Genomic DNA, 24,951 nt, shown 5'->3' on the forward strand with positions numbered 1-24,951 from the left:
TTGGTCTCTCTAATTTAGCGCATGAAGTTCTTTTTTTTATTGTTTAATGTTAAAGTAAGTTTGTTTTCACTCACAGCCAATTCTCCATTAAATTAAATTAAATTATATTATTATGTAAAGGTCAAGCGGCAAGCAAGCCCAACCTAGAGTTTTGGGCTATTTTGACTTTATTTTAGCCTACTAAAGATAATTAACTTCTTAATTATTATTTTCTATTTATCACATTAAAAAAGCTCTAGTTAGTAGCTAGTTATTTTCTATGGTGCATTGCAATGCATAAGTCCCTTGTGTATTGGACTATAAATCATCGATTCAAAGTTCAAATAACCGATCTAAGCCGTTCATCTTATTCTCCATATTAATATGTGCTTGGAGACCAAATTTTACATTTTTTTTGAATTTTTTTACTATTTTTTTAGATTTATTGAAAATTTGAAAATCTGGGTGAACAGTAAAAACAGTAAAAATTTCTGGACCATCAGATCAGCGATTTTCAAAGTGGCTTAATAAATAGTAAAAAAATTTCAAAAAATGTAAAATTTGCTCTCCAAGCACATATTACTATGGAGAACAAGATGAACGGTTTGGATCGGTCATTTGAACTTTGAATCGATTATTTATGATTCAATGCACAAGAGGGGCCTATGCATTGCAATGCACAATAGCCCATCTCTCTCTCTCTCTCTATATATACCAAGTTAATCATAATAGTATACTAACTTATGTTATGTACAACCAAATTCATTCTTTTTTTTTCTCGTTCCCAACCACCTAAAAAAATAAAGAAAGAAAACATTTCGCATATGTATCATATAATTTATGCTAATTTTTCAGAATGAAATTTGCATATCAGTGGCAAAAAAGAAAAGAAAATGCATATCAAGTTCTCGTGATGTAGACTTTATACTAAAAGGATAAATTATAAATTAGATGTATCTCTCTCGTCATCTTGTTTTTCTCGTGTACTGGTAGAGAAAGAAATCTGTTGTATTCCTTGGGAATATTAGAAACCTGTTATTCCGATCCTAACCGTACAAATTCATCCATGTGCGGATCTCAATGACATAAGTTTTTTTGCACGAATTTTAACGAAAATCAATAATTGTAATTAGAATAATTGGTTGCTGTTATTCGGAATAATGGCAGATTTATTTCTGAATTAATTGTATGGAGGTATTTGCGCCAAGAAAAGAAGAAAAACAACAATGAAATGAAGTGCATATGTATACTTGTTCTATAGCTAAAGATCCTCTTGCTCTATCTGATTTTAGAATTTGAAATCTTTTTAATTTGGCTGATAAAATTAATACGTAAGCAATTTGCCAATAGCGACCCCACGCATAATATATAATTTATAGTCAAACACAACACAGTAATAACCGCATACAACCGGATGTGCAACCAATAACATATATATTATAACATTTAACATTAATTATAACAATTGTTATTTAATTCAGAATCCATATTAATTATATGTGGAGCCAAATATAAGTTTCCGTGTTTTGTCACGGTTTTATATATTTTTGTAATTTCAAATGCGGTGATTAATTATAATCGGAAACATTAATGACTGTAATTTGGGGTGATTAATTATAATCGGAAACATTAATGATTGTAATTTGGGGGATCAGGGGGATTCATATCACCTAAAGTAACTCAAATTTTGAGTTTAGATCAGGAGTCCAATTTTGAGTTTAATCACAGAACAAAAAATTTTAGTTGCATTTCTAGTTCCAAATTAATTCACATGTTGGTTTCTTAAACAAGGAATAATGACATATCCGACATGAGCGAATCCATTCTTTGTTTGTTAGAAGATTATGGACTATATATCCTAAAACAACGATTCGGCATCTGTCATTCTATCTGAAAGATAATAAAAAAATTCAAACAAATATAATATTTAGTCTTCAAGTATATTTTAATACGGAGATCATGTTGAGCGATTCAAGACTGTTTGTACTATAAAAAACGGTAATAAGAATGTGAGGCACAATAGAGGCATGAAAGACACTTTCATGAACCAAATATACATGCAACACTGTAATGAGTGAGGTGTGAATAAAGTGTGAATTAACATTTGATTCAATGAATAATTCTTATGTTTATTTAATTATCTTCTTAATTTTTTTTTTTTTGTGCTCCATTCTGAATGACATTCAATATTTGTTATCGTGTCCTTTTTCATTCTTTTATTTTCTTTTCCCTCCACAATTATGCTTTCAATGAGAAATTCACTATTCAAATTCATATCTTTGGAAAAAATAAATTACAGCAGTTCTATATATATGTCACGTTTCGATTTACACTTTTCAATATTAATTACATCAATAACAAAGGAATAACTTCAGCCTTTCTAACAGCAGACAATGTGACTCAAGCAATTAGTTTCCATTTCGGGTCTAAAACTGACACCCAAACCCAAACTGGTACACCTATATATGTATCAGTCCATACCAACATAATGATTTCAAGAAATTATTAAAGGTTCTCACTAATTTGTAAAAACTGGTATTATACTGAATTTTAATATGAAGGGTATTAAGTACCACCTTTAGGCTACATATATATAGCACACTCAGTCAAAAACTCACCAAATTACCCTTTATTTGAGTAGCACTTTCTTATTTTGTTATTTTTTCTTATTCGTTGTCTATTTTTGTAAAACAATTAAACCTTTACTTGCTATGCAAAAAAAAAACTATATATATATATATATATAAAGTCTGCCACACCAAACAACAAATCATGGTAGTCTTTAATTCCTACAATAAAAACTCTCACTTGTACACTAATTTGTTCTAGCAGTTTTGATTGTTTTGAAACACAATGGAAACTTCAAACCAGTGACTCAAAAGACGCAAGAAAGCAGCTATGCGTAGAGCATCGATCAATCCGAAAAGCCAGAACAAGGTAATAAATTAATTTCCATATCAATATAATACTGCATGTCATGCAAGACTTCATGTATCACACGATCAAAAGCACTGTTATCTAATCTTTGCTGTCAGTTTGCACAGCCCATCTATTAAAAAAAAGTAAAAAACTAACACCCATTCTCATTTTTCTCAGCGATGAGGAAAGCAGGGCATGCAAGAGAAGAAAGATTAGCTGCATCATTCCCGTACAGACAGTTTAACATATTAATTTGTCAATTGTAAATAATATTATTTTATCTAGTACGTGTATTCATGAAGTCACCTAGAATCATTTTGTTAAAACACTATAAAAAAATGAAGAGTAAAGATTCTTAATTAATATAATATTATTTATATATATATATATATATATTTTAAATTTAGATGTTAAGTTGTGTTTCCGCTTTTGTTAGGCCGGGCGTATATGAGTTCTGTAATTAATCAAGATAAATGAAGAGAGAGAAATCAATCAAATGATTAGTAATAAGTGTTAATTTGACATGATATAACTATAAAATCTTAAAAATCCAATTCTTATTAACTTGTCTTGTCTTGATTACACGTTTGAAGGCTCCTGATTTAATTAATTATTTCCTTATTGTTTTGTCATTAGTTTTCACTCATAATCACTCTCTACCTGCCCATACCATATTATAAAGATAAATTAATTTCAATGGGATAAAACTATAACTTTCAAGAGTAATTTATCCGAAGCCGGTAGAATATTATCATCAATTATATTACGAGAAAAAAATTCGTTGGATTTTTTTCTTCTAAATTCTTCTTATTTTATAAAGACAACTTGTAGCGGGCTCCTTTTGGGCTATTTGGGCCTGACAAAACCCTACATGTAAACTTTTAATGGACACAATATGTTAATACACTGAATTTCCACATGCTCATTTATCTTTCTTAATTTAATATACGTTTGTCTTAATGAGCCTACACGAAGTAGTGTCGGTACTATATATTTATATTTTGACAGTTCAAATTTGCAAGAACTAGCTACAGCCTACAGAACAGAAAGTCGTGACAGTTTTTTTTTTTTTAATTAACATATATTGATGTAATAGCAGATCAACATATATAAACTGTCAACATTAATTGGGTTACATTAATTTTAAACGGAAAAATCTAAATAATATGTCTTAATTAATTTCTCATTTTCGTCAACAAATTAAATATAATAGGAGTAGCTATAGGGTGAACAGTCAGATAACCACTAATAAACTATTTTGAGACAGTCAATTAATTTTGCCATCTTAATTAAAATTGTCAACAATTAACTTTTCCGTCAAACAATGTATATGTCATATGTATAAACAATTAATTCAAATTGAAAAAGAGATTGGGCCTCAAATTCTGTTAGAAATTGAAAAAGAGATTGGGCCTCAAACAATGTATATGTATATACCCAATGCTTGTTCAGTCGAGGCTAAAAATCACAGGAACCAGTGGAGACTGGAGATGCAATGCAAGCATTTGTTTAATCTTCAATTCAGAATAGATATATATATATATAATAGATGTTTAGGCCTAAACTAATGGCTAATTTTGCAAACAGCAAACCCAAGAATCCTTTCATTTCATTTGCTCCATCTTGCAAATGCGTGCGTTCTCCGTCTTATAATTATATAATTTGGTAGTCACTAATGTTAGCTGTTTGCTACTATTGATATCATATCAAAACTGTTTGCACTTAAGGTGTTCGACGGAATGCCTAAGTGACTAATGTTAGCTGTTTACTGCTATCGATACCAAAATTATTGCACTTAAGGTGTTGACGAATTGCCTAAGTGACTAATGTTAGCTGTTTACTGCTATTAATATCGAAACTCTTTTCACTTAAGGTGTTCGTAAGTGACTAATGTTAGCTGTTTACTGCTATCGATACCAAAATTATTGCACTTAAGGTGTTGACGAATTGCCTAAGTGACTAATGTTAGCTGTTTACTTCTATCGATGACAAAACTCTTTGCACTTATGGTGTTCGACAAATTGCCTAAGTGACTAATGTTAGCTGTTTACTGCTATTAATATCGAAACTCTTTTCACTTAAGGTGTTCGTAAGTGACTAATGTTAGCTGTTTACTGCTATTAATATCGAAACTCTTTTCACTTAAGGTGTTCGTAAGTGACTAATGTTAGCTGTTTACTGCTAATGATAACAAAAATGTTTGCAGTTATGATTTTTGATGAAATGCCCAAGTGGTTAATGTTAGCTGGTCTACTCATACTTGCAGCTTTCTGCAAAGGCTACAGGTGAAGAGATAATTGAGAAAAATGACGACCATAGATCTGTGAGAGCATAACCCAAGTTCAATCAACCATGAAAGGTATTGTAGCCTGTAAGGTGAAAAATGTGAATCACCAAACATGTAACACTTATGCAAATTAGTTCTTTAAGAAACAATTGTCATATCTTCCAGCAACTCCAATCTGTAATATTCTATGAACTTGCTTATGCAAAACCTGCTCTTAAGTTCATTGCATTAAAGCATAGCATAAGTGAATAATGCTTTCATAATTCAAGTTATACATACACATACCAAAGTAAAATTAGCAAACTACAACTAACAGGTTCCTTTCATTTAGGCACACAAAATTAAAAACATTATAATAGCAAAACACAAAGGACAAGCACAAATGGAAAACAAACATGGATAAGAAGAACATTTATTACACTATAATTACCACTATCATACCTCGCCTTTCAAGTCTCCAAGCTCATTTTTTCGCATATTGCTTGAATGTAGATGTTACCAAGATGAACAGCAGCACTGAGACCACCACAAAGCATCCAACCACAAACCCAAACTCAATAAAGAAGTACAACCACTTCTCGACATGACTGACATGCCTTGAATTGTTGTTGTTGTCAGAAGAAGTCTCACCGTCGACACAACTGTTCTCTAGTGGTGGCCCACAGAGATATGGGTTGCCGGTGTAGATGGATGAGGCATTGAGTTTATGCAGATAATACTTGGTTGGTATACTTCCGGATAGGTTATTGTAAGAAAGGTCGATTACTTTTACAGAATTTAAACCAGAGATACTTGGTGGGATTGATCCTGAAAGATTATTCAAGTGAAGGTCAAGAGACTGCAGAGATCTCATCCTCTTGATTTCTGCCGGGATCTCTCCGATCAAGTGGTTGTGAGATAAGTTCAGATTAACTAATCCTATAAGAGCTGTTATATTCCTCGGTATCTCACCTGTTAGATAGTTATTTGATAAATCAATACCTGTCGGCAAATGCAGATAATCAGACTCAAAGAGTTCCTCTGTTCTCTGAAACAAAGGATCTGATGGTTCATCTGCATCATGTTTCAATGAACTCATACCACTAAATGTACCCAAATTTTCTGGGAGTGGCCCCGAGAGGTTGTTGTCAGCGAGATCTAACACACGAAGTTTCTTAAGCATTGCCAGTTTTGAGTGGATATTACCTGAAAGTAAATTGGAATGCATCCTTAGAAATATCAATTCACTCAAGTTTTCACCTATCCATTGTGGTATTTCCCCATGAAAATTGTTGTCACCAAGATCGAGGTATTCTAATCCTCTGCAGAATTTCAAGGAAGGAAACCCTCCTGTCAAACTATTGTTGTGAAGATCAATCTCTTGTAGGAAATTTGAACAATTCAGGGAGCTCAGTGTAGTACCAGTACCAGAGGGATTATTATTTACACGATCTATTGCTTGGGTGTTATATGTTCCACAATTTGAAATAAAACCAGATATATTATTGCTTGAAAGGTCAAGTATTCTCAAAGAAGGGAATCTACAAAGAGGAAATTTTATTGTACCACTAATGAGATTGTTTGACAGATAGAGTTCTGTTAGTTGCGGAGCTTCAAATGAATCTGGGAATTGTGCAAGTGTGTTATTAGAAAGATCATAAAAGGAGATGCTATATGGTGGTGGTGGAACTTCTCCACAAAGCTGGTTACCCCCCAAAGATAAAACCTCAAGTTTTGGCAAATTATTTAAACGGGCATCGGTTAAAGAACCTGTGAATGAATTGACAGAAAGATCAACTTCAATAAGGTTAGTGAGGTTCCAAAAACTGTCGGGCATAGGACCACTGAGTTTGTTTCCACATAAGTCGAGATACTTTAAGCTGGGCATCTCCCTTGCCAATCCCGATAAATTTCCCGTTAAATGGGTATCATAGAATATCAACCCTTCCAATTTCCTCCTAGTCTCACGGGAAAATTGACTTAATTAACACTTCTCCAATATCAATAGGTTCACCATTGAGAATACACGATAAATGTACATAGGTTAGTTTGGTCAGATTATTGAGTGGTGGTATTTTACTATTTTGCCTTCCAATGCACTGCAACCCAGTACGAGTTTACTGAGAGATGTTAAATTTCCTAAGGCAATAGGAAATGATCCCACAAAATGACACTCCTAAAGGTTGAGATCTGATAGACTGTGTAAACTGAATATCCAATCTGGTATGGTAGTGTTGAAATTCTGAGTGGAAATATGGAGTACTCTGAGAGAGGTGAAATTCACAAAAGGGAGCAATTGAGGAATATGGGTAAGACTGTTGTTTTCCAAAATCAACACCTCAAGTGCTGGTAGTTTGTTCAAAGATTGTACCCATTCTTTTGAATTTTGGAGATTAACTTGAGACATGTCAAGATGCGTCAGAGATTGAAGATGAGATAACCACGATATATCGGTTGAATCCGTTAACCCATTGTTGTTGCTTAGGTCAAGGTACTGTAATAAATCTAGACATGTTTCCTAGTTGTATATAATTATTATATACGATCAAGTGAAGTGATTATAATTAAAAATTATTTTTGGATATCACAGTAAAAGAAATATATATATTGTCATTAAGTATGGTTCATATGTGATATAATTTATACAACAAAGTTAGCATTCAATCAATCAAATCAAATGCCATATGCGGTGCCGAGTCACAAGTATATATAGTTCATATTTTCCATATACTGAGAAGATACGGAGTCCGTTCGAAACAGTTGCAGTCATTTGTCATTTTGTGAAGGCGTACAATGGATCTCTCAGCCACCAAAATCATACGTATAAATCTTACGCAGTTTACGTGGCTCATTTGAAGGCTCCAGGTCAGGTCACACGGCAGCAAAACTCATATTGTTTTTTTTGCATTACTAAAAACAAGTAGGTTTTGATTATAATATTTTTTACTATAATATAAAGTGCATTATTCATATAACTCAATTATCTAACAATTATTAACTTCATATTGTATTCAAATATCTATTCATAGATTATGTGCTCTGTATCCATATTCGTTGAAGGTAAATTTGATTTTAAATTTTGACATCTTTTACTATCTGTAATCGTATTTGTATCCGCTAATTGGAAGATGGATAAAAAAATGATATTAATTAGCATTATCCGCTCCGAATTTGCTAGGTCATCCCTAAGGTTTATATATACATTGTTAAAAAGGGCACATTAGCATTTCATAACCCAATAATACATATATCAACTGAGTAAGCAATTAATCGGTGGGGCAACATTAGATCCAATTAAATTAGCCTTCGTTTCAATTCCATCACCCGGAGGCAGGCCTTATACTGGACGACCCTGCACCTGCACCTGCACTAGGATCGATGTATTATTTTTTTGAACCCATGCATATATATATAGAAGAAGGATTCCTGGTTACGTGAAAGAGTAGAACATATAAAATATATATAGATATGGATACCATTTAGCTAGCTAGCTATTATCTCTGTCCGTATCCAATCTGTTTACACCTCTTACTCTTAGCTAGTGTATTGCAAAAGCATATATGGCACCCACGGCACAACGTGGCAGAGATTTACACACAGCATGCATGTCTAGGCACATGTACGATATAGTATATGTAGATAGAGATACGACACGACACGTTCCAAGAAAATATTTTCTATAATTATAGCGAAACAAAAATAATACAAATTATTAAAAAAGACTAAAATTTACAAAAAAAAATATATATGGAATTTTAGGATATTTTTATGATATTTTGAACATTATAGCAAACATGTTTAATTTAACAAATTAGCAAGATCTAAAAAAAACCAGCATGGTACGTTTAAGTACTGGCACGGAACGTCGAAGTACGTCGTACCTATTCCAATCTGTTTACATCTCTAGAACTTTCAACTATATATTATATCTTTTCAGTTTACGGGCAATGGAAGTTTTCAGCACACTTGTCATTAGTTATGGTTCATTTTCCAATTCTTGGCACTGCATATATAAACAAGTGAGCATATTTTGTAGTTTGACAACGATTGTGATGTGAATATGTAGGAATAGTTGACTGAAGACATTTCTCCCATCGGATTTAGGGTGGCAAGCGATTGGCCCTTGTTTTTTCTCTCTATAAAGTAAATTTGGTTGTGCCATTTTTTTTTTCTTTCCAATTCGATACGGTAGATTTACACACAGAGATTGTATGGACTTTCAGTGTTTATCACCAAGTTTGGTATCTGATTGTAAAGTAAATGATACAAAGGCACAAAGCACATGCGTGTCAGCTCGGCCCAACCCATTAGTGGACCCGACCGGAACTTCACTTTCTACTAACTCAAACTTTACTTGGGTAAAGTTTCCAAAAATCTTTGGTTCTGATTTTAGTAATTTGTTTATCGCACGAAAAAAAATTTGCAACTTAAATGGTCGTCTGTTTTTTACTTGGTCTTTTTTTCGTTAAATTTTTTTCCATTGAATAGTGTCAATTATGCTCTGTTGATGTTAGTCAAAATTAATGACTGGAACTAATCTTAGGGGTGAAAACGGAGCGGATAATGCTGATACCATATCCGCATCCGTCGGATAATGAGCGGATACGAATACGGATACGGATAGTAAACGGATATCAAAATTCAAAACCAAATCCGCCTTAAACGGATACGGATACGGATTCGAATACGGATATAAAATGAATAATGGTCGGATAATTAAGATTTATGAACTTCTAAGATACAAATATTAATTAAAACATTAAATATAAATATTAATGAACTTATAAGATATGGGAGATAATCTATTCATATAGTATATATTCGAATACGGATATGGCACTCATATTCGGCCCAATAGCCAACTCCATGAAATTTCCCAATATATTAGGGCTTTTGGATTTTATGCTAATTCAATTACTCCGTTTAACAACACAGATTCTGATACAAATATGAGTGCAAAAATTTCATTTAACAAGCAAAAGGCTAAAACATAACTGTTGTGCTCCATTTTTCTAATCTTAGTTTAGATTTAAAAATCTTTAACAATGATATTTTTGACACAAAATGTTCGACAATTTCATGCTTATTTTCTGAGCGTATGTGTTTACAAATTATGCTCTGATCATGCTTTAAGAAATAGAAAAAGGCCTACTTTTTTTTTTTATAAAGAACAACTATGAATTCAGGAGTTGAACATGTGCTCTGATCATGCTTTAAATTCATTAAAATTAAGAAATAGAAAAAGGCCTCCATTAATTCACAATATACTCCGAACACATTCTTGTGCTCAATGGTTTCGTTTTGTATTTCGGAACATTTAATTCATTAAAATTACTAAATACATGTAATATTGTGCATGAAATGAGATCCTGGCTAAAAATTGAAATAATTATTTATTTCGTAAAAAAAAAAATTACCTGAAATATGAATCGTGAAAAATCGAGTCAAAATGAAGAATCTTAACTCTATGTTAAGCGCAATGCCAATTCGTTAAATAAATTGTATATTTTTTTAATTGAACATTACAAATATCATATTTGATCTTTTTACTTACGTACAGTCTCCAAAATGATATTTGTGAATTAATTGGACGTTTCAAATAAGACCATATTCTATTCTAGAACTTCAATTGATGAATAATCTCCAGCAGCAAAAATTCCAATATTGATAAAATCGAACCACACTTTCCCTAATACAATTGCTTTGACAGACCACTAATAGTTCCATTTTTTGGTATCGTTCCATCACAAAACCCTGATAGTTCCACCCTTAATCACATAATATATCTTCGGGTTGCAGTGGATTAATTGAACCTTTAATTACTTTGAGCAACCATATTCATATTCAAACATAAAGCAAATTAAGGAGCAAGTATACTGTTTTGAGTCTCTCTCTCTAGGTTCATAACCACCACCATCATCACAATAGTAGTAGTAATAATAATAATAATAATAATAATAATAATAATAATAATAATAATAATAATAATAATAATAATAATAATAATAATAATAATAATAATAATAATATAGTAAAAATAATAATAATGAGAGTAGGACATTAATTATAAATAATTGTCTGTCAATTTTTTATAAATTTAATTAACAACTTGAGCAAATTAATTTGGACAACCCATCTAAACAAGACCAATTTTAAAATGAAATTTGTTTATTCAATTGTCTAATTATTCATATTGTTTCTGATAAGATGTTTATGGATAACAATAGAAAACCATTTACTTATAGTACCATTTAAAATGAAATTTGGATAACCTTTTTGTTCACTCACAAGTAATATATGATACGGTAACAATAGAAAACCATTTACTTCGATTATGAATTATAATATTTTATTTATGATAAAAGTTATTAGTAATATTTCTTGTGTCTTACTATGAAGATAAAATTAATTTAGATGAGGCGTACATTAAAAGAGTCCATAATATTTAGAAAATGAAAATAAAATAATAAATACAATTAAATAAAGAAAGAGTTCAGAAAACTATTATCACCGAAAATGTATAAAGAGAGAAAAACAAATTAGTTCTGCGTTGCTTGTACATTCTATACTTGATTGTGTTCATTTAATTTATGTTCATTTATTTTATGGATGAAATCTTTGATGTATTAATGGTTCAAAAGACTGCCACCTTTTCCCGATAGCTACAAACATTTTGTTATACTGATTTAATGAGTTCTAAGTATATAGTGGAAAATATCTATAAATTTGAAATTCGATGGGAAATATTAAATATAAATTTTTGAAAGAAATTTAAAAAGCTAAAATTTAATTAATGGGTATACAACCAATTTGACCAAAAAAAAAATACTGCTCACTAGATAAAAAAAAAGCTATATAAAGCTCAATGATAAAAAAAAAAAAAAGATGTCTATGAAGGAACTCGATCGGAGATAATTAATTGTGATTTCGTAATTTTTTTTTTTTGAGTAAAGTGATTTCGTAAAATTTTAGATAAATTATAATGTTAAATATAACTCCTTGTACACAAAAAAATTAAGTCGATGAGACAATTAACCTTTTCAAATTCAACAAATCGTTCTAATTATTAAAATAATCACTGCACCATTATCATTACAAAATTAGAATCAAAGCTTTATTTCTATTTTCAACAGTTTAATTAACTACTGACATTGTTACAATTTACGTAAATCATAATTTCGACAGATTTATCTACAATGAAATTTTAATTTTTTATCGTTATTTTTTATTGGGCATGGATGTAATATTAACACCACCAATCTTTAATTAAGAATATAAAAAAACTTAAGAATATAAAAAAGGTAATTTGTTAATGTGATTGAAACAACTAGCTGGTCTGGAGTTCACCAAAATTCCGAAGAATAAATAAAAAAAGTTAGAAAAACGTGTTGCACTAAGGAGTAAGGAGTAATATATACACGAAACTAATTAATAACAGGCTAGGGGGGGAGTGTTAATAAGTGATGCAGGGCAACCCATGCCTGAAAAAGGAGAAGAAAAGAAGCAGCCTAACCCGTAGCTCTAGCTCTAGCTGCAATCGGTACCAACAATAACAACAAGGAGTACTCTAACCTTTCACCTTATCTTGGTCTGAAGTATCCATATATATTTTTATTCCCCGTTGGTAAGCACCTCTTAGTTCTGGAGGAACTGATGCAGATATGCAATCTATATCATCCCCATATGCAATTGTGGGGACTGAACTCCCGAGGTTGTTTGCTGTCAATCCAGTATCCCCCAACTCCTGAGGTCCTTAATCCGGGGCCGTCACAACCAAACAAAATCTTGTTGTGGCAACTGGAACTGCAGCAGTAGAGAGAACAGATGCGATTGATAATGACAGCCTCCGATGGGCACTGCTTGGTTTTGCGAAGCCAAAGCTGAATCCATTGTGGTTAAAAAAGCACTTGGATTATGCTAATTACCGGCAAATACTTTCTAAATTTGTGAATAATGTCACTCGATCCCTTGCAACTTTTGCACCAAAGACCCGCGAGGACAGCTGCAAGTTCATTAAAAAAGAAAATGACAGTCTGAACAAATGTCTACAGGCTACAGGTGTGTATTAGTTCTTCTCTCTTTTGATTTAGTAATTATTTTCCTTTTGCTTTGGATTTCTTTTCCTTAAAAAAACTAGTGTCAATAAGTTTGCAGCTTGTTCATCATATAATTAATGTCTAAAATATTTTCTGGATTTAGAAAATATTATGATCTTTCTAGTACATTTAATTTATTAAAAGTTACAATATTTTCTGGATTACCTAGAAGTGACTTTTGAACCGGGATCAATAACTCAGAATCTAATTATTTTTATTTTTTTTCCAATAACACATAAAGAAATATATTAATTTTTCTTACAGCCGCGAAAAATCCGGCCTGAAAAATATTGATCCGGGTTATTTGTTGCAGTCTTTCTAATAAATCAAATTATATTGTATTTCATCTATTTTCAAAGAAATATATTCAACATTTCTAATATTTTAATACAAAAAAAAAATTTTGTTTTATAAAAAAAAAAAAAAAAAAAATCAAGGTGGCCGCTGGCCCCCAAAGCGGCCCAGCCCGCTGGGCCCAAATAAGTGCCCGCTTCCCCCCGAAGCGGCCCGGTTCCAAGTGCCCGCTTCCCCGGGAAGCGGCCATGCGAAAAATATTATTTCCAGCCAAAATTGGTGTTTTGGTTTAATAATTTAAAAAAAAATAGTATTTTTAAAAATTTCGGGAAATTAAGATGATGAAAACATCTCAAACATAAGCTTGCTTTTCTACTAATTACTATTACTACTAATAATGGAAAAATCAATCGAGCGGGCCCCTCGAAGGATCTACAGACTACAGACTACAGGATAGGATTGAGAGGTATCAAAGCAAAACAAATTGGGTTTTCATCGAATCCACCCCTTTCAATTTTCTCCATAAATTTTCACAACTTTTCATTCATGTCTAAGAAAAAATGCTAGTCGATCCTTTAGTATGTATATATATTAATTGGGGAAAATTTCTAGTGCCATTCAAACTTTCAAAATAGCCAATTTTCCCATCAAAATATTAAAATTTCTTATTTCCCCATTCTAAATTAAAATCTTTTCTAATATCCCATGTGTTGATTAAAGCTGAAAATTTAAGATAAATTTATAATTTTATTATGTTTTCAAATTTAAATGTCTATTTTGCCCTTTTTAAAACTGAGATTTTCTTTCTTCTTTCCCACTCCATTGCTTCTGTTAATGGTATCTTCAGTCTTCACCAAAAAATCCTTTCCCAGCAAAACATTTCTTCAATACTCCTTTTAAGTTACTTTAGCACACCAAATGAATTAACAATTGTTTTTGCCTTCATCTCTCCTCCGTAGTAGCTTTCAAGATATCAATAATTAACTGTTAAAACTGCACGAGAAAAATGAAATGAAATATTAAGTCGTTACTTCTGTAATTCATCTCCAAACTCATAAGATGGCAGTTCAATTTGGAAAAAATTTGCCCTAATTAGTCCAATTCCCTTCGAATATTTTCCGTCTAGACATTGGACTTTGATGGAATCAGAAAAAAAAAAAAAAAAATTAACGTGATTGAGCCATTAAGGGGTCAGATTTGTCAAACTTGTTGTAGCACTTTACTGTTTATTGAGTCATTTTTTACTTCTTATTTTTAATTTTTAATGTGGTATCTGTGTAGTATGTTTGTATGTGTCCAGATTCCTCCGCTTCTCCATGGGCCTATTGTGCAGTTTGAGCTGCAGTATTGCCTTTAGTTTGAAATCTTATCATTTCCATGCTAATGACAGCAAAGGGGCAAAATAGAGGTGGAGAAGAAAGGAGATCTCTAGAACTAGAATAGGGGCAAAATAGGTATTTAAACTTGAAAATATAATTAAATTGTAAACTTATCTTAAATTTTCAGCTTTAATCAACAAATGGGGATATTGAAAAAGATTTCAATTTAGAATGGGGAAATAGAATGGGGAAATAAGAAATTTCAATGTTTTGATAGGGAAATTGGTTATTTCGAAAGTTTGAATGGGTACACTAGAAATTTTTCCTATTAATTGAGTGATGCTTCTGTGCATACAAGGACCTATTTGTAAAATGAACATATTTTTATTTTCAAAGTTCAAACAGTCGATCCGAACCGTTCATCTTGTTCTCCATATTAATATGTGCTTGGAGACCAAATTTTATATTTTTCTGAAATTTTTTACTATTTATTAAGATGAGTACAAAAAATATCAAATTCAGACCATTGAATTTTGTACCCATCTTAATAAATAGTAAAAAAATTCAAAAAATGTAAAATTTGGTCTCCAAGCACATATTAATATGGAGAACAAGTTGAACGGTTCGGATCGACTGTTTGAACTTTGAAAATAAAAATATGTTCATTTTACAAATAGGTCCTTGTATGCACAGAAGCATTTGCCATATTAATTACAAGGAGATATACCTTAAATTTTGAATTAATTGATATGTGGAAAATTGGGATGATTAAAATTCTTTATGCATGGTTCTAATTTGAGACATCTCATGGGATTTAATTAATTATATATATGATCATGTGTTTGGGTCTTAATTTGCATACAGAGCCACGTCTTAATTTATTTTATTTGTACTAATCCGGCCTTGAGATTTTCTAATATATGCAACTAATCTAAATATATATTCTGGACACAGTTAATTGAATACTTAATAACTAAGTGTGAAATTATATGTATCTTATGTCATCAATTATTATTAACCATTTTGCCCTGACCATTAATTATTAACTAAGTGTGAAATATGCTTAATACAAGAACACTTGTTTAAACAAAAATTATACATATATATGTACATATAACAAACTTTTCATTTGATGTTTTATTAACAAAAATTATACATATGAACAAGCGAGAGTAAACTTTTCATTTGTACAGATAGCAAACTTTTCCAGGTAACAATGACTTTTATTTAAAATTCTACATAGCAAATTTTATTTAATTTTTATGTTTTATTATATAAATTGTAAGGATTGACCGACAAATTTGATGCATGTGTAATCTAAATATAAATATAGGGCGCATTTGATGTGTGGGAAAAGATAATTCTAAGAATTAATACTTTATTTGGATAAATATTTCTTGTATTTTCTATTACAAAATTTTGAGAAAATATTTTGAAAATCGAAGAAGAAATATAATCTAACCATACCTATTTTTTTTGTATATATATATATATATATATATATATTGACAATCAAATAACATAAATCCACCAAATTAAGCTTGCTACTTTTCTTTATTTTCCTTTATAAAATAGAAGGCGATAGAAATATCAGAATTCAGTGCCAATTTGTTATATTCAAATGCAAAAGGAAAAATACCATTTTCTCGAAGACCACGTCTGTACAAAGAAATTTTAAAATTCAAACACGAGATTAATTTGAATTCTCTCCGGTCTTGATGTTATAAATGGTGTTGTCATAACCATTTGAGGGTTTTATAGTCCGATGAATATCGAATTAAATTTGGTCTCATGAGCTATATATTAGATTAGTGTTAAAATTTATGTGAACAACTTTATGACTCATGTTAATTCAGTGTGTTCAAATTTTGATAAAAATCGAACGGCTGTCAACATCGTGCAGCAGAACACCTTGAATGACGTCTCGTAGGAATTTGATTGAAACCAAATTAAAGACTATTGTTACAGAGGTACAAGCAGCTTAACCCTAGTCTGAAGGTGTGTGCTTGAAATCTGTTTGACCTGTTGGCATTGTCCTTGATTACCTTGAAAGGCCAGTGCTAGCTTCTTGCCCTTGATTACCTGAAATTAAATTTGGCCTTTGCAGTTTGCAGATCCCCATTTTTTGGTTGGACGTCGACTATATATATACCCATCAAATGTAGTAAAGCTTCATGACATGTTGATTAATTTACAAAAACATCCAATTTTACAAGAAATTAAACACAGTACATTTATTATATTGTCCACTCCAGCACGTCAAGTGAAAAATGAAAGGAGACGATACGTCGATACTCGATAGCTATATATTAAAATAAATTTGGTAAAAGTAGGAGATATTTGATGCTAGTTTTTACCTTTGTGTACTGACGGTTGGGATTTTTCATAAAGTCACGCAAAGACGTTTGAGATATCTCAGAGGATACCAATTCTCATTTTACTGAGACGTACATGTTTTGTCTCTTCCTTTCCGCTTCCCAGAGTTAATTTTGATAGCTTGGATTTTATATTTTCAATTCAAGAATCAAATCTTTGGCTGCTCGTTGTGTCTTGTCATCAACAGTGCCTCTGCATGCGTTGAATACGCAATCAAGCACATGATTTACTGTCAACTGATTCGGCAAATTCATTCTTTCTATCATATCATGAATTTTAAAATTTACAATTTTATTTGCATATATAATCGAGTTTGATTCGTATATCATTTAAGCTTATATAATATCAATTCTAAAATCTATCGAATCAATTTCAAACGGTGAATTCAAACCGTTCAAACTAATTTATTTCATTAATTGTACGTTTACATGCAAATTTATAAATTCTCAAATTTATTTACTATTAAGTCAATCGGTCAAATGAGTGAGTTCTTAAGTTAATTTTAATACATTCATTTTTTACCATTTTTATCGCTTGATTTGATACTAAAGTAACTCAAAAATATAAAAAAAAATTAATTTGCATATAAACGCATCACTCATAAAGTAAATCGGTGTTAATGGTTTGAATTAATCGTTTGAAGTCTATTTAATCAATTTTGAAGTTAGTATCATATAACACCGATGTTATACTAGCCGGACTCTATATAATTTGAGTATAAAGTCAAGTGGTGAAAAAAAGTATAAGTTATTTTTTATCGTTTATTTTTTATTATTTTTTATCACTTTACTTTATACTAAATTAATTAGGAAATTTATTAATTTGATATAAATGTGTTACTCGTGTAGTTTAAAACTAATCTAATAGATTTTTAAATGGAGCTAATAAAAACTAAGTTTTTTAATGAACTTAAGAACATCTTAATCTCACTTATATATTTGTCATGATATATATAATAGGATCAATTAATGTTCCAATTTATTTCCCATGATATGTCATATCATACAATTTTATTTTAAGTGGTGTTTATTCTTCTCACAGTTAAAATTGATTTTCAATAACTACGTACGTACGTACACGCGCAGGCTTAAAATGATAAAAAATATATTCTACATAGAGCATCGTATAAAGAAAGAAATTCTGAAATAATTTAATAATATGCTTGACCTAATCTGCATGAATCATGAATATCAGCAAAATATACATTTATCATAAATTTCTCTCTCTCCTCTTTCCCGGTTAGATAATAAAGCATGCAGTTAGATAACATTTCAAAGATAGTTGTCAGTTTTTGTGATTGTAATAAGATTCAAAGTAAGATCCTAACTGATTGCATATATTAATTGACAAATACAACATGCTACTGCATTTTAATTATTTATTCGTATACATTTTGATATAATATGCATAAATGGTGTGAATCTTATGTTATCCTAATATTCCTGTATGAGGAGGGATCTAATTACACCCTTTTGAATATGGGTGCGGACGTGCGGCTATATTCAGGACAAAAAATATACTATTGAGAGAAGAGAGAAATCTTTTTATAAATACCAGTTTTATCGCTTCTTATTTTTGCTTCTAATTAAACATGGCTGTAAATTAGGAAATCACCTTAGAAGCAGTGTAGCATAAGGATAGTTTAATATATTTAATGGAATTACCGTATTTTTTGTATGATATGTGTTTTCACTACTAAGTTTATTTTATGCTCTATTACTTTATGGTCATGATTATGTGTAAGAAGGATCACCTATTAACTTTATCTCCACAAAGAAATAAATTAGCATTATATAAATATTTCTCTATAAATAAATAATAGATAAATATGTGAAGTGTGGAAATAAATTAGCATTATATAAATATTTCTCTATAAATAAATAATAGATAAATATGTGAAGTTGTGATTATTTGTAGAATGATTATATAAAATATTAGATTAATATCTTAATAGTTTAGGTTTTTAGAGCAGTTTTTTATATGAGTACCGTAAATTTAGTTTGATTAAATTTCGTTGGTCTTTTTTTTTTACAAAGTTTAAGTTCTTGAGCGTTTTTGTGTTAATAATTTAAACGTACTTGAAAATCACATATACAATTTCTCGATATTTTGATTTATTTATTTCTTCTTAATAAAAAGTAAACATTAAAATTTAAAATTAGAAGAAAATTTTGAGTAAGAAAAATAACATATATAAGACATTGAGACAAACAAAGAATCAAATTTCTATTTTCGATGGCCAACAATTTCCTTGAATTTATAACCGGTTATTAACTTTTCTAATTATAGCAGATTATAATCAGAAGTAAAAACATATGAAAGTCTTTAAGAAGAGTAAAATTGGTACATGGAAGAAAAAAGTTCTCTTTGCTCTCAATAGTTGAATTTATGCTCTGAAAATAGGAGTTCGAATCCATTGAAGTAACTCAAAAGTTGGGTTTTAGATCTGGACCGTCCGATTCGAATCCATGATAATTCATCCGAAGTGGAGCACACACATCTCGAACAATGAATCCTAATCCCGATGTGATCTCGAGTGACGGATTCAAATCTGACAGTCGCGATCCAAAATCCAAAAATTGGGTTACTTTAGGTGATCTGGACCCCTGAAAATAGCAGCCCCTTTTGAATATAAACTATGTACCCGTATTCAATACATATTGGATATCGATATACATATCTGATATGCTCTCGATACATATCAGATTAGTTTAGATGACATATTCTTAATCTCTTGATACGATTTCTGATACAGTTTGACTCGTCTGAATATGAATGACACATCTGAATACACTGGGGATACGCTGGTTCTGCAGAATCGAACAATTTTATAGCGCATGAGTTGTACACCGCGTATATATGGACCGGTATAAAACTGTGCACCACGACCACGTAGACCATGCCAAAAACAATTTTCTAGTCGCCTACAGCAACAACGACATACTCCTTTACCACTTTTTTATTTACACTAGTTTACATTTGTTGTTGGAATCTAGTAGTTAATGTATTTAATATGAGGAGGGATCCAATTACACTATTTTATAGTGGTAAATCTTGACACCATATTTTTATTAATTACTTTTGTAATTTTAAAATTGAAATAGTCGATCCGAACCATTCAACGTGATGCCCATATTAAAATGTACTTGGAGACCAAATTTTACATTTTTTTACAAATTTATTACTATTTATTTATAATTTTTTAAAATTTATATTTTTCAATGGTCTAGAGTTACCTAAAAACAACAATTTTGTACACATCTTAATAAATATTAAGAAAAATAAAAAAAATGTAAAATTTGGTCTCCAAGCACATTTTAATATGGAGATCATGTTGAACGGTTCGGATCATCTGTTTAGAATTTAAAATCGCAAAAATAACTTATAAAAATATATATAGTGTCAAGATGTGTCGCTATAAAATGGTGTAATTGGATCCCTTATCATTTAATATATACTTGGGTTGTCCTAAATTTTTTATATTTAATTTATATAAAACAAGTGTTGAATTAATCATATAATTAATATAACAAAAAATAATATATATAATAAATGTATTGTATTCTGAGTTTTTAGAAATTATCGTATTGATGATACGATATTCATATCCGTGTTCATGGTAACATAGTGTGAATCTAATTGTTGAACTTTCGATTAGTAAATGTTTAGTATTCGATCTTGATTCAAAAATTGTTTTATTTCTGCATCATGCGGTTCAATGATAAAATTTACGTTGCTTTTGATCATTTTTATTTACATTAGCATATATAACTTATTTGCGCGCTACAAATTCCTTGAGCGTATCTATGCTTAAATATTACGAATATGATCTAAAAATGTATTGAAGGGTCTTGTTGTATCATGTCATCAACAGTGCATCTGCGTTGAATACGATATCAAGTACATGATTCATTTGATCAAAAAAAAAAGTACATGATTCACTGTAACTGATTCGGCAATTTGCTCTTCTCAAGTTTTAAATGCATATATATTTTTGAGTAAAAATAGAGTGTTAATGATCTCAATTAGCTCTTTAATGAGCTTAACTTTAAAACATATCGAATTAATTTTTAATAATAAATTTAAATTATTGAAAACAGTCAATAAGTTAATTTGATTATTTATGTGTCAAATTTATAAAATTTTCAATTATTATAGTATAAACTCAAGCGGTAAAAAAAATTATAAATAAATTTTAATCGTTCATTTTTCATTTTTTTATCACTTTAATTTCTTTTATACTAAACTAATTAAAAAATTATAAATTTAGATATAAATGTATTACTCATGTTCATGTAGTATAGATCGGTTTCAACCAGTGTTGTAAATAACGGTATGAGCTCGTCAGACGAACGGAGTACTGCCAAACAATTAATCGAGAATAATCAATCATAATCGAAAATAATTGGCTGATCAATCGAAAAAATCTGTAACGATTTAATCATCGCCAACAATTAATCAGCCGATTAAATGATCTAAACAGCAGTTTTCTACAATACTGATTTCAACAGTTAAGTTCGTTATTTAAAACCAATATGATAGATCTTTACATTGAGCTCATCAAGAAAACTAAATTTCTTAGTGAGCTTAAAACACCCTTGTCCTGCTTATATAATTTTATGATATATAATAGGATCCACTAGTGGAAAAAATAGAATCAGGATCGGTTATATAAGCATATTAGTATCGGAATACAACCGATCCTGATCAAGGCGATACTAATACTCCAATAATCTGGATCGGTTAAAGAACCGATCCAAATAGTGGTATCAGAATCGGTTGTTTATAAATAACCGATCTTGATAGTATATAATCTGGACCGGCTGTATACAAGAACCGATACAGATAGTTATTATTTTGGGTTTTTTTTTAAATATACATTAGGATCGGTTGTTTTAAAACAACCGATCTTGTTTTTTTTTTAAACAACCGATCCTGATTTTTTTTTTTTTTTTGCTGCTGAACTATGACAAGAAAATAATTGAAGCAGGTTTTTTTTTGTGAATCTAGATATAATTGAAGCAGGGTTTAAATTCAAACACAAACAAGAGTTTAAATCCAAATACCACCAACCCTAACAACTACCACAATTACAAGTAGAAAGACAATCATCACTATAACAAGAAAACACCTACTTAGTAATAAAACTTATCAATCAATCTTCATTCTCTTGTTCCTTGTCAGGAACAGCCTCTTCTTTGTCAGATACAACCTCATCTTCTTTGTCAGATGCCACCTTCTCCTAAAATAACAAAGACATAATTATTAAAAGTTGACAAAAGAAAAGAAATAATCATTAGTACAGCCTCTAAAGATAGCATTAATACCATAATGAGACAAATCCAGTACTGGTACAATACCAGTGGTATGCTATCTCAGAGTACTATGCTTATTAAAAGGTTTAATAATTATATTGAAGAATGTTACATACATCCTCTGCATCCCCTGCGAATGTCTAAAAACCCAAAATTTCTCTGCATCCCCTGCGAATGTCTAAAAACCCAAAATTTTAGAAGTGAGGAAGTTAAAGTGAAGAATAAGACAAGAAAATCATACCTCGTCAGCTTTTGGTCTGACAATACGAAAGCACCTTGATTTCAGCCTCTGATGCAATTTTGCACTACAGTACTAATATTCATTATCACAAGGTTCCTTAGTGGCTTCAATGAAGGCCTGAAATTCATTATCAGTATTAAAGAGACTCAGAATAACTTAGGCAACACTACAAGTTGAAAATAGAAAACAAAGCTCAATACAGTTGAGCTATAAAAACTAAATGTAAATTACAGAAAAGAAAAACATGAAATGAGACTAAGAAAACACAAGTTAAAAAATATAACAAAAAAAAAAATTGTTGCTTCGCCTCTGATCCATCTTGGGTACATACCAGAAATAAAAAAAAAAATAGAACAAAAAAATTCGTACCAGTGCACGTAACAGAAATCGTACCAGTGGTACCGGAGTGCACGTAACCAGATCCATCCTTTCTTCTGTTATCAATTGAGGGGCATTTTGGTAATGTTGGCATTTTATACCAGACCTTGCCTTGCAGTACCAGAAAGGAACCAATCCTCACATAAAGTTTTCAGATTGCATGCCTTTAAGGCTTCTCAAGTTCAGATTAATCAAAAGTAAAAAAATATGCATCAAAGATATACTTCTATGGACCTAAATTAACTCATTCCAAACAATTATTAAATATCAACCTATATGACATAATCATATTCCTAGTCTAGAAAATTAAAAGTAATGCTGTCTAAATTTTCCTTTATCTGTAATACCATCATTAAATCCGGTACAAGTATAAAATCTGATACAGTTCACTTTCGACGAACCCAAGATGCTTGAAATTACCCGAGAAAGGCTCCAAATGCAAAAATGGCAGCAAGAGTTGGCCGGCACCAAGGTGCTCGCCTCGATCGTCTCCGGCAGTCAGAAAATTCAGCCAGCATACCACAGAAAATAGCACCTCCGAGCACCAGAGAAGCAAATCGCAAACCCTGATTATGCTTGAAGAAATCACACTTCACATTAGGGACACAAAATTAGGGCTTATTTTCAAAAACCATAGATTATGCCTAAACAGATCCCACATTAATGTCCACAATGTAAACAATAGAGAAACCTTTGTTCTACAAAAGTGAACTCTACTAACCAAAACTAACTAAACTGAAATTTAAAACCCTAAAACCAAACTACCCATGAAAGAACGTAGTTAAATTAATCAATTTGGAAAAAAAAAAGTTTGAAAACTTTCAACCAAATTACTGAGATTTTAATTATACAGGTGGTAATACCTGCTGTGTTTTTCGTTCGTTCTAGAAAAAAGGTTCAAAACAATAGAGAGCAAAAACTAAAGTACAAAAATCAAACGGATCAGAGACGAATTTGAGAAAAGTACCACGGATTGCGAGTCAGGAAGCATGAAATTGAAGGCGCTGTGTCTCTCTATTTCCCTTCAATTGCACAGGGGAAGCACCAAAAAACCAAATTACGGAGAGGCGGGGAGATAGGGTTTGGGTCGAGAGGCGGAGAGGCATCGTGGAGGCAGTGGCGGGGAGAGGCGGGGAGACAGTGAGCACGAGGGAGAGATGTGAGGGAGAGACAGTGAGCGCGAGAGAGGAAGAAAGTGAGCACGAGAGAGAGATGTGAGGGAGAGACAGTGAGCGCGAGAGAGAGATGGAGATAGAGTTGATTGTTAAATCTAAGTAACGCGAAATGAAAATTAACATAGCTCCAAATAACCTATCAGGATTTGTTATTATAAAGAACAGGATCAGTTATTATAAAGAACCGATCCTAATACTACACTAATTAGGATCGGTTGTTAGCTTAGAGCCGATCTTGATAGTATCAGAATCGGTTCTAAGCTAAGAACAGATCCTATTAGTTCATGGGCTGTGATTTGATTAGTTTTTAGGATCGGTTTTATTAATAAAACCGATCCAGATAGATATTAGTATCGGTTTGTTCGTATAGCCGATCCAGATAGGCCGATCCTGATTCCAATTTTTCCACTAGTGATCATTAATTATTCTAATTTATTTTCCAGGATACGCCATACAATTGTATTTTATTTTGCATAAAAGTTAAAAGTCAACTCGACTATTTAATATCCATAAAAGATTTTTCATTTATATTTAAACCTGGGATTTTTTTTATATAGAAGATATTGTCTTTAGGAGTGGATCAAAGACTCATA

The 24,951-nt window shown here is 31.1% G+C and overlaps 1 protein-coding gene and 1 long non-coding RNA gene across 3 annotated transcripts; both read right to left on the reverse strand.

Annotated features, from left to right (window-relative positions):
• Positions 1 to 5,148: 5,148 nt before the first annotated feature.
• LOC144556882 (receptor-like protein EIX2) lies at positions 5,149 to 7,052 on the reverse strand. The gene is made up of 3 exons (XM_078305409.1): positions 5,685 to 7,052; positions 5,333 to 5,393; positions 5,149 to 5,219 (listed from the first exon to the last, which is right to left on the reverse strand). The coding sequence occupies exons 1-3, from the start codon at positions 7,050 to 7,052 to the stop codon at positions 5,149 to 5,151; spliced, it is 1,500 nt and encodes a 499-aa protein (XP_078161535.1).
• A 15,187-nt stretch (positions 7,053 to 22,239) lies between these two features.
• On the reverse strand, positions 22,240 to 24,445 carry LOC144566094 (uncharacterized). 2 transcript variants are annotated; one of them, XR_013515116.1, is made up of 4 exons: positions 24,151 to 24,445; positions 22,806 to 23,758; positions 22,681 to 22,742; positions 22,240 to 22,491 (listed from the first exon to the last, which is right to left on the reverse strand). It is a non-coding gene; the product is annotated as an uncharacterized LOC144566094 (long non-coding RNA). The 2 variants fall into 2 exon arrangements; XR_013515115.1 differs by lacking the exon at positions 22,681 to 22,742.
• Between the last annotated feature and the right edge of the window lie 506 nt (positions 24,446 to 24,951).

Source organism: Carex rostrata, chromosome 1 (genome assembly GCF_964058835.1).
Source record: "Carex rostrata chromosome 1, lpCarRost1.2, whole genome shotgun sequence".
NCBI lineage: Eukaryota > Viridiplantae > Streptophyta > Magnoliopsida > Poales > Cyperaceae > Carex > Carex rostrata.

What these genes read in the sequence shown, in the direction of transcription:
- LOC144556882 (XM_078305409.1), bottom strand. Translation starts at nt 7,052, where the DNA reads ATGCCCAGCTTAAAGTATCTCGACTTATGTGGAAACAAACTCAGTGGT. An exon ending in CAGTGCTGCTGTTCATCTTG is followed by an intron (nt 5,394 to 5,684) that starts GTAACATCTACA and finishes ACTTAAGAGCAG; the next exon opens with GTTTTGCATAAGCAAGTTCA. An exon ending in TGCTGGAAGATATGACAATT is followed by an intron (nt 5,220 to 5,332) that starts GTTTCTTAAAGA and finishes ATGCTCTCACAG; the next exon opens with ATCTATGGTCGTCATTTTTC.